Source organism: Telmatherina bonti (genome assembly GCF_933228915.1).
Source record: "Telmatherina bonti genome assembly, chromosome: 2".
Classification (NCBI taxonomy): domain Eukaryota; kingdom Metazoa; phylum Chordata; class Actinopteri; order Atheriniformes; family Telmatherinidae; genus Telmatherina; species Telmatherina bonti.
In genome coordinates this window covers 4659497-4672315 of record NC_136620.1, presented here as the reverse complement: position 1 = coordinate 4672315, position 12819 = coordinate 4659497, and the positions used below count along the sequence as shown (strand labels likewise).

Sequence of the window (12819 nt, the reverse complement as noted above, 5' to 3'; positions counted from 1 at the left end):
AAACTGTTCTCTGATGTAAACAAACTGTTCTCGGATGTAAACAAACTTTTCTCTGATTTAAACAAACTGTTCTCAGATGTAAATAAACTGTTCTTGAATGTAAACAAACTGTCCTTTGATGTCAACAAACTGTTCTCTTATGTGAACAAACTGTTCTCTAATGTAAACAAACTGTTCTCTGATGTAAACAAACTGTTCGTGAACGTAAACAAACTGTTCTCGGATGTAAACAAACTGTTCTCGGATGTAAACAAACTGTTCTCGGATGTAAACAAACTGTTCTCGGATGTAAACAAACTTTTCTCTGATTTAAACAAACTGTTCTCAGATGTAAATAAACTGTTCTTGAATGTAAACAAACTGTCCTTTGATGTCAACAAACTGTTCTCTTATGTGAACAAACTGTTCTCTAATGTAAACAAACTGTTCTCTGATGTAAACAAACTGTTCGTGAACATATACAAACTGTTCTCGGATGTAAACAAACTGTTCTCTGATGTAAACAAACTGTTCTCAGATGTAAACAAACTGTTCTCGGATGTAAACAAACTGTCCTTTGATGTCAACAAACTGTTCTCTTATGTGAACAAACTGTTCTCTAATGTAAACAAACTGTTCTCTGATGTAAACAAACTGTTCGTGAACATAAACAAACTGTTCTCGGATGTAAACAAACTGTTCTCTGATGTAAACAAACTGTTCTCAGATGTAAACAAACTGTTCTCGGATGTAAACAAACTGTTCTCGGATGTAAACAAACTGTTCTCGGACGTAAATAAACTGTTCTTGGATGTAAACAAGCTGTTCTCTGATGTAAACAAACTGTTCTCGAACGTTTAAAAAAATTGTTCTCTGATGTAAACAAACTGTTCTTGAACGTAAACAAACTGTTCTCGGATGTAAACAAACTGTCCTCTGATGTAAACAAACTGTTCTCTTATGTGAACAAACTGTTCTCTAATGTAAACAAACTGTTCTTGAACGTAAACAAACTGTTCTCTGATGTCAACAAACTGTTCATTGAAGTAAAACTGTTCTCGGATGTAAACAAACTTTTCTCTGATTTAAACAAACTGTCCTTTGATGTAAACAAACTGTTCTCGGATGTAAACAAACTGTTCTCTGATGTAAACAAACTGTTCTCGGATGTAAACAAACTTTTCTCTGATTTAAACAAACTGTTCTCAGATGTAAATAAACTGTTCTTGAATGTAAACAAACTGTCCTTTGATGTCAACAAACTGTTCTCTTATGTGAACAAACTGTTCTCTAATGTAAACAAACTGTTCTCTGATGTAAACAAACTGTTCGTGAACGTAAACAAACTGTTCTCGGATGTAAACAAACTGTTCTCGGATGTAAACAAACTGTTCTCGGATGTAAACAAACTGTTCTCGGATGTAAACAAACTTTTCTCTGATTTAAACAAACTGTTCTCAGATGTAAATAAACTGTTCTTGAATGTAAACAAACTGTCCTTTGATGTCAACAAACTGTTCTCTTATGTGAACAAACTGTTCTCTAATGTAAACAAACTGTTCTCTGATGTAAACAAACTGTTCGTGAACATATACAAACTGTTCTCGGATGTAAACAAACTGTTCTCTGATGTAAACAAACTGTTCTCAGATGTAAACAAACTGTTCTCGGATGTAAACAAACTGTTCTCGGATGTAAACAAACTGTTCTCGGACGTAAATAAACTGTTCTTGGATGTAAACAAGCTGTTCTCTGATGTAAACAAACTGTTCTCGAACGTTTAAAAAAATTGTTCTCTGATGTAAACAAACTGTTCTTGAACGTAAACAAACTGTTCTCGGATGTAAACAAACTGTCCTCTGATGTAAACAAACTGTTCTCTTATGTGAACAAACTGTTCTCTAATGTAAACAAACTGTTCTTGAACGTAAACAAACTGTTCTCTGATGTCAACAAACTGTTCATTGAAGTAAAACTGTTCTCGGATGTAAACAAACTTTTCTCTGATTTAAACAAACTGTCCTTTGATGTAAACAAACTGTTCTCGGATGTAAACAAACTGTTCTCTGATGTAAACAAACTGTTCTCGGATGTAAACAAACTTTTCTCTGATTTAAACAAACTGTTCTCAGATGTAAATAAACTGTTCTTGAATGTAAACAAACTGTCCTTTGATGTCAACAAACTGTTCTCTTATGTGAACAAACTGTTCTCTAATGTAAACAAACTGTTCTCTGATGTAAACAAACTGTTCGTGAACATAAACAAACTGTTCTCGGATGTAAACAAACTGTTCTCTGATGTAAACAAACTGTTCGTGAACGTAAACAAACTGTTCTCGGATGTAAACAAACTGTTCTCGGATGTAAACAAACTGTTCTCGGATGTAAACAAACTGTTCTCGGATGTAAACAAACTGTTCGTGAACGTAAACAAATTGTTCTCGGATGTAAACAAGCTGTTCTCTGATGTAAACAAACTGTTCTCGGATGTAAACAAACTGTTCTCTGACGTAAACAAACTGTTCTCGGATGTAAACAAACTGTTCTCTGATGTAAACAAACTGTTCTCGGATGTAAACAAACTTTTCTCTGATTTAAACAAACTGTTCTCAGATGTAAATAAACTGTTCTTGAATGTAAACAAACTGTCCTTTGATGTCAACAAACTGTTCTCTTATGTGAACAAACTGTTCTCTAATGTAAACAAACTGTTCTCTGATGTAAACAAACTGTTCGTGAACATAAACAAACTGTTCTCGGATGTAAACAAACTGTTCTCTGATGTAAACAAACTGTTCTCAGATGTAAACAAACTGTTCTCGGATGTAAACAAACTGTTCTCGGATGTAAACAAACTGTTCTCGGACGTAAATAAACTGTTCTTGGATGTAAACAAGCTGTTCTCTGATGTAAACAAACTGTTCTCGAACGTTTAAAAAAATTGTTCTCTGATGTAAACAAACTGTTCTTGAACGTAAACAAACTGTTCTCGGATGTAAACAAACTGTCCTCTGATGTAAACAAACTGTTCTCTTATGTGAACAAACTGTTCTCTAATGTAAACAAACTGTTCTTGAACGTAAACAAACTGTTCTCTGATGTCAACAAACTGTTCATTGAAGTAAAACTGTTCTCGGATGTAAACAAACTTTTCTCTGATTTAAACAAACTGTCCTTTGATGTAAACAAACTGTTCTCGGATGTAAACAAACTGTTCTCTGATGTAAACAAACTGTTCTCGGATGTAAACAAACTTTTCTCTGATTTAAACAAACTGTTCTCAGATGTAAATAAACTGTTCTTGAATGTAAACAAACTGTCCTTTGATGTCAACAAACTGTTCTCTTATGTGAACAAACTGTTCTCTAATGTAAACAAACTGTTCTCTGATGTAAACAAACTGTTCGTGAACGTAAACAAACTGTTCTCGGATGTAAACAAACTGTTCTCGGATGTAAACAAACTGTTCTCGGATGTAAACAAACTGTTCTCGGATGTAAACAAACTTTTCTCTGATTTAAACAAACTGTTCTCAGATGTAAATAAACTGTTCTTGAATGTAAACAAACTGTCCTTTGATGTCAACAAACTGTTCTCTTATGTGAACAAACTGTTCTCTAATGTAAACAAACTGTTCTCTGATGTAAACAAACTGTTCGTGAACATATACAAACTGTTCTCGGATGTAAACAAACTGTTCTCTGATGTAAACAAACTGTTCTCAGATGTAAACAAACTGTTCTCGGATGTAAACAAACTGTCCTTTGATGTCAACAAACTGTTCTCTTATGTGAACAAACTGTTCTCTAATGTAAACAAACTGTTCTCTGATGTAAACAAACTGTTCGTGAACATAAACAAACTGTTCTCGGATGTAAACAAACTGTTCTCTGATGTAAACAAACTGTTCTCAGATGTAAACAAACTGTTCTCGGATGTAAACAAACTGTTCTCGGATGTAAACAAACTGTTCTCGGACGTAAATAAACTGTTCTTGGATGTAAACAAGCTGTTCTCTGATGTAAACAAACTGTTCTCGAACGTTTAAAAAAATTGTTCTCTGATGTAAACAAACTGTTCTTGAACGTAAACAAACTGTTCTCGGATGTAAACAAACTGTCCTCTGATGTAAACAAACTGTTCTCTTATGTGAACAAACTGTTCTCTAATGTAAACAAACTGTTCTTGAACGTAAACAAACTGTTCTCTGATGTCAACAAACTGTTCATTGAAGTAAAACTGTTCTCGGATGTAAACAAACTTTTCTCTGATTTAAACAAACTGTCCTTTGATGTAAACAAACTGTTCTCGGATGTAAACAAACTGTTCTCTGATGTAAACAAACTGTTCTCGGATGTAAACAAACTTTTCTCTGATTTAAACAAACTGTTCTCAGATGTAAATAAACTGTTCTTGAATGTAAACAAACTGTCCTTTGATGTCAACAAACTGTTCTCTTATGTGAACAAACTGTTCTCTAATGTAAACAAACTGTTCTCTGATGTAAACAAACTGTTCGTGAACGTAAACAAACTGTTCTCGGATGTAAACAAACTGTTCTCGGATGTAAACAAACTGTTCTCGGATGTAAACAAACTGTTCTCGGATGTAAACAAACTTTTCTCTGATTTAAACAAACTGTTCTCAGATGTAAATAAACTGTTCTTGAATGTAAACAAACTGTCCTTTGATGTCAACAAACTGTTCTCTTATGTGAACAAACTGTTCTCTAATGTAAACAAACTGTTCTCTGATGTAAACAAACTGTTCGTGAACATATACAAACTGTTCTCGGATGTAAACAAACTGTTCTCTGATGTAAACAAACTGTTCTCAGATGTAAACAAACTGTTCTCGGATGTAAACAAACTGTTCTCGGATGTAAACAAACTGTTCTCGGACGTAAATAAACTGTTCTTGGATGTAAACAAGCTGTTCTCTGATGTAAACAAACTGTTCTCGAACGTTTAAAAAAATTGTTCTCTGATGTAAACAAACTGTTCTTGAACGTAAACAAACTGTTCTCGGATGTAAACAAACTGTCCTCTGATGTAAACAAACTGTTCTCTTATGTGAACAAACTGTTCTCTAATGTAAACAAACTGTTCTTGAACGTAAACAAACTGTTCTCTGATGTCAACAAACTGTTCATTGAAGTAAAACTGTTCTCGGATGTAAACAAACTTTTCTCTGATTTAAACAAACTGTCCTTTGATGTAAACAAACTGTTCTCGGATGTAAACAAACTGTTCTCTGATGTAAACAAACTGTTCTCGGATGTAAACAAACTTTTCTCTGATTTAAACAAACTGTTCTCAGATGTAAATAAACTGTTCTTGAATGTAAACAAACTGTCCTTTGATGTCAACAAACTGTTCTCTTATGTGAACAAACTGTTCTCTAATGTAAACAAACTGTTCTCTGATGTAAACAAACTGTTCGTGAACATAAACAAACTGTTCTCGGATGTAAACAAACTGTTCTCTGATGTAAACAAACTGTTCGTGAACGTAAACAAACTGTTCTCGGATGTAAACAAACTGTTCTCGGATGTAAACAAACTGTTCTCGGATGTAAACAAACTGTTCTCGGATGTAAACAAACTGTTCGTGAACGTAAACAAATTGTTCTCGGATGTAAACAAGCTGTTCTCTGATGTAAACAAACTGTTCTCGGATGTAAACAAACTGTTCTCTGACGTAAACAAACTGTTCTCGGATGTAAACAAACTGTTCTCTGATGTAAACAAACTGTTCTCAGATGTAAACAAACTGTTCTCGGATGTAAACAAACTGTTCTCGGATGTAAACAAACTGTTCTCGGACGTAAATAAACTGTTCTTGGATGTAAACAAGCTGTTCTCTGATGTAAACAAACTGTTCTCGAACGTTTAAAAAAATTGTTCTCTGATGTAAACAAACTGTTCTTGAACGTAAACAAACTGTTCTCGGATGTAAACAAACTGTCCTCTGATGTAAACAAACTGTTCTCTTATGTGAACAAACTGTTCTCTAATGTAAACAAACTGTTCTTGAACGTAAACAAACTGTTCTCTGATGTCAACAAACTGTTCATTGAAGTAAAACTGTTCTCGGATGTAAACAAACTTTTCTCTGATTTAAACAAACTGTTCTCAGATGTAAATAAACTGTTCTTGAATGTAAACAAACTGTCCTTTGATGTCAACAAACTGTTCATTGAAGTAAAACTGTTCTCGGATGTAAACAAACTTTTCTCTGATTTAAACAAACTGTTCTCAGATGTAAATAAACTGTTTTCTTGAATGTAAACAAACTGTCCTTTGATGTAAACAAACTGTTCTCGGATGTAAACAAACTGTTCTCGGATGTAAACAAACTGTTCTCTGATGTAAACAAACTGTTCTCTGAGGTAAACAAACTGTTCTCTGATGTAAACAAACTGTTCTCGGACGTTAACGAACTGTTCTCGGATGTAAACAAACCGTTCTCGGATGTAAACAAACTGTTCTCTGATGTAAACAAACTGTTGTCTGATGTAAACAAACTGTTCTCGGACGTAAACGAACTGTTCTCAGATGTAAACAAACTGTTCTTGGATGTAAACAAACTGTTCTCGGATGTAAACAAACTGTTCTCGGATGTAAACAAACTGTTCTCAGAAGTAAACAAACTGTTCTCGGATGTAAACAAACTGTTTTCGGACGTAAAAAAATTGTTCTCTGATGTAAACAAACTGTTCTTGAACGTAAACAAACTGTTCTCGGATGTAAACAAACTGTCCTCTGATGTAAACAAACTGTTCTCTTATGTGAACAAACTGTTCTCTAATGTAAACAAACTGTTCTTGAACGTAAACAAACTGTTCTCTGATGTCAACAAACTGTTCATTGAAGTAAAACTGTTCTCGGATGTAAACAAACTTTTCTCTGATTTAAACAAACTGTCCTTTGATGTAAACAAACTGTTCTCGGATGTAAACAAACTGTTCTCTGATGTAAACAAACTGTTCTCGGATGTAAACAAACTTTTCTCTGATTTAAACAAACTGTTCTCAGATGTAAATAAACTGTTCTTGAATGTAAACAAACTGTCCTTTGATGTCAACAAACTGTTCTCTTATGTGAACAAACTGTTCTCTAATGTAAACAAACTGTTCTCTGATGTAAACAAACTGTTCGTGAACATAAACAAACTGTTCTCGGATGTAAACAAACTGTTCTCTGATGTAAACAAACTGTTCGTGAACGTAAACAAACTGTTCTCGGATGTAAACAAACTGTTCTCGGATGTAAACAAACTGTTCTCGGATGTAAACAAACTGTTCTCGGATGTAAACAAACTGTTCGTGAACGTAAACAAATTGTTCTCGGATGTAAACAAGCTGTTCTCTGATGTAAACAAACTGTTCTCGGATGTAAACAAACTGTTCTCTGACGTAAACAAACTGTTCTCGGATGTAAACAAACTGTTCTCTGATGTAAACAAACTGTTCTCAGATGTAAACAAACTGTTCTCGGATGTAAACAAACTGTTCTCGGATGTAAACAAACTGTTCTCGGACGTAAATAAACTGTTCTTGGATGTAAACAAGCTGTTCTCTGATGTAAACAAACTGTTCTCGAACGTTTAAAAAAATTGTTCTCTGATGTAAACAAACTGTTCTTGAACGTAAACAAACTGTTCTCGGATGTAAACAAACTGTCCTCTGATGTAAACAAACTGTTCTCTTATGTGAACAAACTGTTCTCTAATGTAAACAAACTGTTCTTGAACGTAAACAAACTGTTCTCTGATGTCAACAAACTGTTCATTGAAGTAAAACTGTTCTCGGATGTAAACAAACTTTTCTCTGATTTAAACAAACTGTTCTCAGATGTAAATAAACTGTTCTTGAATGTAAACAAACTGTCCTTTGATGTCAACAAACTGTTCATTGAAGTAAAACTGTTCTCGGATGTAAACAAACTTTTCTCTGATTTAAACAAACTGTTCTCAGATGTAAATAAACTGTTTTCTTGAATGTAAACAAACTGTCCTTTGATGTAAACAAACTGTTCTCGGATGTAAACAAACTGTTCTCGGATGTAAACAAACTGTTCTCTGATGTAAACAAACTGTTCTCTGAGGTAAACAAACTGTTCTCTGATGTAAACAAACTGTTCTCGGACGTTAACGAACTGTTCTCGGATGTAAACAAACCGTTCTCGGATGTAAACAAACTGTTCTCTGATGTAAACAAACTGTTGTCTGATGTAAACAAACTGTTCTCGGACGTAAACGAACTGTTCTCAGATGTAAACAAACTGTTCTTGGATGTAAACAAACTGTTCTCGGATGTAAACAAACTGTTCTCGGATGTAAACAAACTGTTCTCAGAAGTAAACAAACTGTTCTCGGATGTAAACAAACTGTTTTCGGACGTAAAAAAATTGTTCTCTGATGTAAACAAACTGTTCTTGAACGTAAACAAACTGTTCTCGGATGTAAACAAACTGTCCTCTGATGTAAACAAACTGTTCTCTTATGTGAACAAACTGTTCTCTAATGTAAACAAACTGTTCTTGAACGTAAACAAACTGTTCTCTGATGTCAACAAACTGTTCATTGAAGTAAAACTGTTCTCGGATGTAAACAAACTTTTCTCTGATTTAAACAAACTGTCCTTTGATGTAAACAAACTGTTCTCGGATGTAAACAAACTGTTCTCTGATGTAAACAAACTGTTCTCTGATGTAAACAAACTGTTCTCGGACGTTAACGAACTGTTCTCAGATGTAAACAAACTGTTCTCGGATGTAAACAAACTGTTCTCAGAAGTAAACAAACTGTTCTCGGATGTAAACAAACTGTTCTCGGACGTTAACGAACTGTTCTCAGATGTAAACAAACTGTTCTCGGATGTAAACAAACTGTTCTCAGAAGTAAACAAACTGTTCTCGGATGTAAACAAACTGTTTTCGGACGTAAACAAACTGTTCTCGGATGTAAACAAACTGTTCTCGGATGTAAACAAACTGTTCTCTGATGTAAACAAACTGTTCTCTAATGTAAACAAACTGTTCTCTGACGTAAACAAACTGTTCGTGAACATAAACAAACTGTCCTCGGATGTAAACAAACTGTTCTCTGATGTAAACAAACTGTTCGTGAACGTAAACAAACTGTTCTCGGATGTAAACAAACTGTTCTCGGATGTAAACAAACTGTTCTCGGATGTAAACAAACTGTTCGTGAACGTAAACAAACTGTTCGTGAACGTAAACAAACTGTTCTCGGATGTAAACAAGCTGTTCTCTGATGTAAACAAACTGTTCTCGGATGTAAACAAACTGTTCTCTGATGTAAACAAACTGTTGTCTGATGTAAACAAACTGTTCTCGGACGTAAACGAACTGTTCTCAGATGTAAACAAACTGTTCTTGGATGTAAACAAACTGTTCTCGGATGTAAACAAACTGTTCTCGGATGTAAACAAACTGTTCTCAGAAGTAAACAAACTGTTCTCGGATGTAAACAAACTGTTTTCGGACGTAAAAAAATTGTTCTCTGATGTAAACAAACTGTTCTTGAACGTAAACAAACTGTTCTCGGATGTAAACAAACTGTCCTCTGATGTAAACAAACTGTTCTCTTATGTGAACAAACTGTTCTCTAATGTAAACAAACTGTTCTTGAACGTAAACAAACTGTTCTCTGATGTCAACAAACTGTTCATTGAAGTAAAACTGTTCTCGGATGTAAACAAACTTTTCTCTGATTTAAACAAACTGTCCTTTGATGTAAACAAACTGTTCTCGGATGTAAACAAACTGTTCTCTGATGTAAACAAACTGTTCTCTGATGTAAACAAACTTTTCTCTGATTTAAACAAACTGTTCTCAGATGTAAACAAACTGTTCTCTGATGTAAACAAACTGTTGTCTGATGTAAACAAACTGTTCTCGGACGTAAACGAACTGTTCTCAGATGTAAACAAACTGTTCTCTGACGTAAACAAACTGTTCTCTGATGTAAACAAACTGTTCTCGGACGTTAACGAACTGTTCTCGGATGTAAACAAACTGTTCTCTGATGTAAACAAACTGTTGTCTGATGTAAACAAACTGTTCTCGGACGTAAACGAACTGTTCTCAGATGTAAACAAACTGTTCTCGGATGTAAACAAACTGTTCTCGGATGTAAACAAACTGTTCTCTGATGTAAACAAACTGTTCTCTAATGTAAACAAACTGTTCTCTGACGTAAACAAACTGTTCGTGAACATAAACAAACTGTTCTCGGATGTAAACAAACTGTTCTCAGATGTAAACAAACTGTTCTCGGATGTAAACAAACTGTTCTCTGATGTAAACAAACTGTTCTCGGACATAAACAAACTGTTCTCGGACATAAACAAACCCCTCTCAGCCTTGATTCTGTCCAGGATATTGTTTTTGTCGACGAGGTCGGCCTTTAGCGCCGTCTCCAGCTGATTGATCTGTAGCCTCAGTTGCTGCTCCTGGAGATGCCATTTCTGCTGCTGAGACACATTGAAGGCACTGCAAACACACACACACACACACAAGCTGATTACTACTACTAATGATAATATTAAGAAAAAATATATGATAATAATAATAACACTCAAGTCTGTTTGCTCCACCTGTCCAGCAGCTTCTTGTTGTTCTCCATTAGCAGTTCCCTCTCCTGATCCAGTTCACTGATCCGGTCCTGTAGCTGTGTGACAACCCCCCCCACAAAAGACCAAAAACCATCTGTAACCATGGCAACCACACACAGCAGACGTCAGGAGAAGGGAAACTGGGCTGAGAGGTCTCACCTCTTCTAACTGGGACTTGGTGAAGCTCATGGCCTGCAGCTGCTTCTCCAGATCCACACTCTTGAGGCGCTCGTCCTTCAGCTGAGCCGACAGCTCGTCCACCTTCGCCATCGCCGCATCATGACCCACCTTCAGGGTCTGTTGGGCCTGAAAACCACAGATGAACCCTGAGGAGGAGCACACCCAAGTGACATCTTTTCTCAACACCGGATTCTGGCAAAGGTCTCTGTTCTTATGTGGTCTGTGCAGAACCAGTGCTGGGCCCAATCTGTCCAATCTAGGACAGAACCATGAAGACTCAGGTTCATCATAGATCTGAAGCAAAACCTGAGGTCCCATTTGAACCAGCAGATGGACCATTTCTTGTAGAATTTGGAGCAAATCATTACAAGGACCGAACAACAAGGTTATAATCAGTGGTAGCACCAGAACCAGAACCAGAACCTGAAGTCCACTAAGGGGAAATGGGGGAAATAATCAGGTGAGATTTAGAAGTACTGCTGTCTGGATCCAGTTTATAAACGCAGTGAGATCCAATAAGACCCGATCTCAGGCCGGAGTCTTCAGTCTCATGTGGACCTGGATCCATCCATTTTCTGAACCGCTTATTCCAATTCAGGGTCGCGGGGAAGCTGGAGCCTATCCCAGCCGGCTTTGGGCGACAGGCAGGGTACACCCTGGACAGCTCGCCAGTCCATCACAGATGTGGACCTGGATCTGTTCTGAAAAACTGGATCAGTGTATCCAGATAAATTCAGTGTGATGAAGCTGGTTCACCTGGAACAGGAGCTGACCAGGAGATTTGGACCAGGATGTGGAACATCTCACCTCCTGCAGCTGCAGGAACCGTCCCTCCAGCTCCGTCACGGCGTTGGATCTGTCGGCCAGCTGTTTCTGCAGTTTGATCATTGACACGTTGCCGTTGACCTGCGACCTGAGAGATGCCACAGACACAAACACACCTGAAGACAGATGCCTCACAACCAGAGTCCAGCTTAAGAGCACATATAATTTCCTTTCATTTAATTTTCTACTTTAATTTTATTTTATTCAGATTTTTATTTCATTTTGAGCAAAGAACATTAATAAATAAAAATGAAAAAGAGCCAGTTCTCCATTTTTAAAATGACATTAAATTTAATTTTTTTCTTTTGGTGTTTTTTCTTTTAATATTGACCCTGGCATGTATGGATGTAAATGAGGAAGACTGGGAGCATGAAGAACATGATGACACATTTTACATCAGTTTAATGCAAAAAAAAGCCTTTTTTCTTTTTTTCTTCAGTTTTTCCAAGTTATAACACAAGTCAATATACCATTCTTTTCACCAAACAACTGAGTCATTCCAGGGAAAAAGTGATAAAAATTCAACCAAATCTGTGATCATTTCACCATTGGTTGCTGATCAACCTGCTCAGAACGGTTTTCCTGTCAAAACTCTGTTAAACAAGCTGCTCCAACATGGAGTTCCTTCCAAGCATTTCTCTTCCCAGATAGCGCCCCTGCAACTGTGATTAGTCATGGTCCCTTCTTCCCCAAGTCACCAACAAACCCACATGTGGTTGATCAGTCTGTTCAGAACTGCATGGAGGGGTCGAGAAAACATGGTCAAGAGAACGTCATCAACAGCATGCGACCAATCAATCTATGAGGTGGATCTGAGTCTGTATAAAAGGAGCAAAGAGAAATATGCCAGACTTATCTTGCACATGGGAGGCTCCCATATTACTTAGAAAATTAACTTAGCAGCTGCGATGTGATCTCTCAAACCTGAGATCAGTGTCTCTGATAGAAACTGTGTTTAACACGTTTCTAAAGGACGTGCAGACAGGACGGGCGTGTAATTGTGCACATGGCTGCTGTGATTGTCACAATTGATTTTTAAAACGAGTTTAAGATGGGAAGAAGAACCAGGCGACGGATGATCTGGGTGGCATTACAAGGTCAGTAAAATTCCTGTCAGAGGAGGTTTCTGCTGTCAGGCTTCAGCAGAAAACAATTCTAGACTTAGTTGAGGAGGTGAAAAAATGAAAAATTC

General features: G+C 36.4%; 1 protein-coding gene across 1 annotated transcript in view; it reads right to left on the bottom strand.

Annotated features, from left to right (window-relative positions):
* rpgrip1l (RPGRIP1 like) overlaps positions 1-12819 on the bottom strand; it is a gene marked incomplete at its 5' end in the record, with an annotated part of 63637 nt that overhangs the window by 36727 nt on the left and 14091 nt on the right. Inside the window, 4 exons of the mRNA XM_079251751.1 lie at positions 10361-10500; positions 10605-10678; positions 10782-10928; positions 11610-11715. Of these exons, the coding sequence (XP_079107877.1) occupies positions 10361-10500; positions 10605-10678; positions 10782-10928; positions 11610-11715 (467 nt within the window). The remainder of the gene's footprint in view (positions 1-10360; positions 10501-10604; positions 10679-10781; positions 10929-11609; positions 11716-12819) is intronic.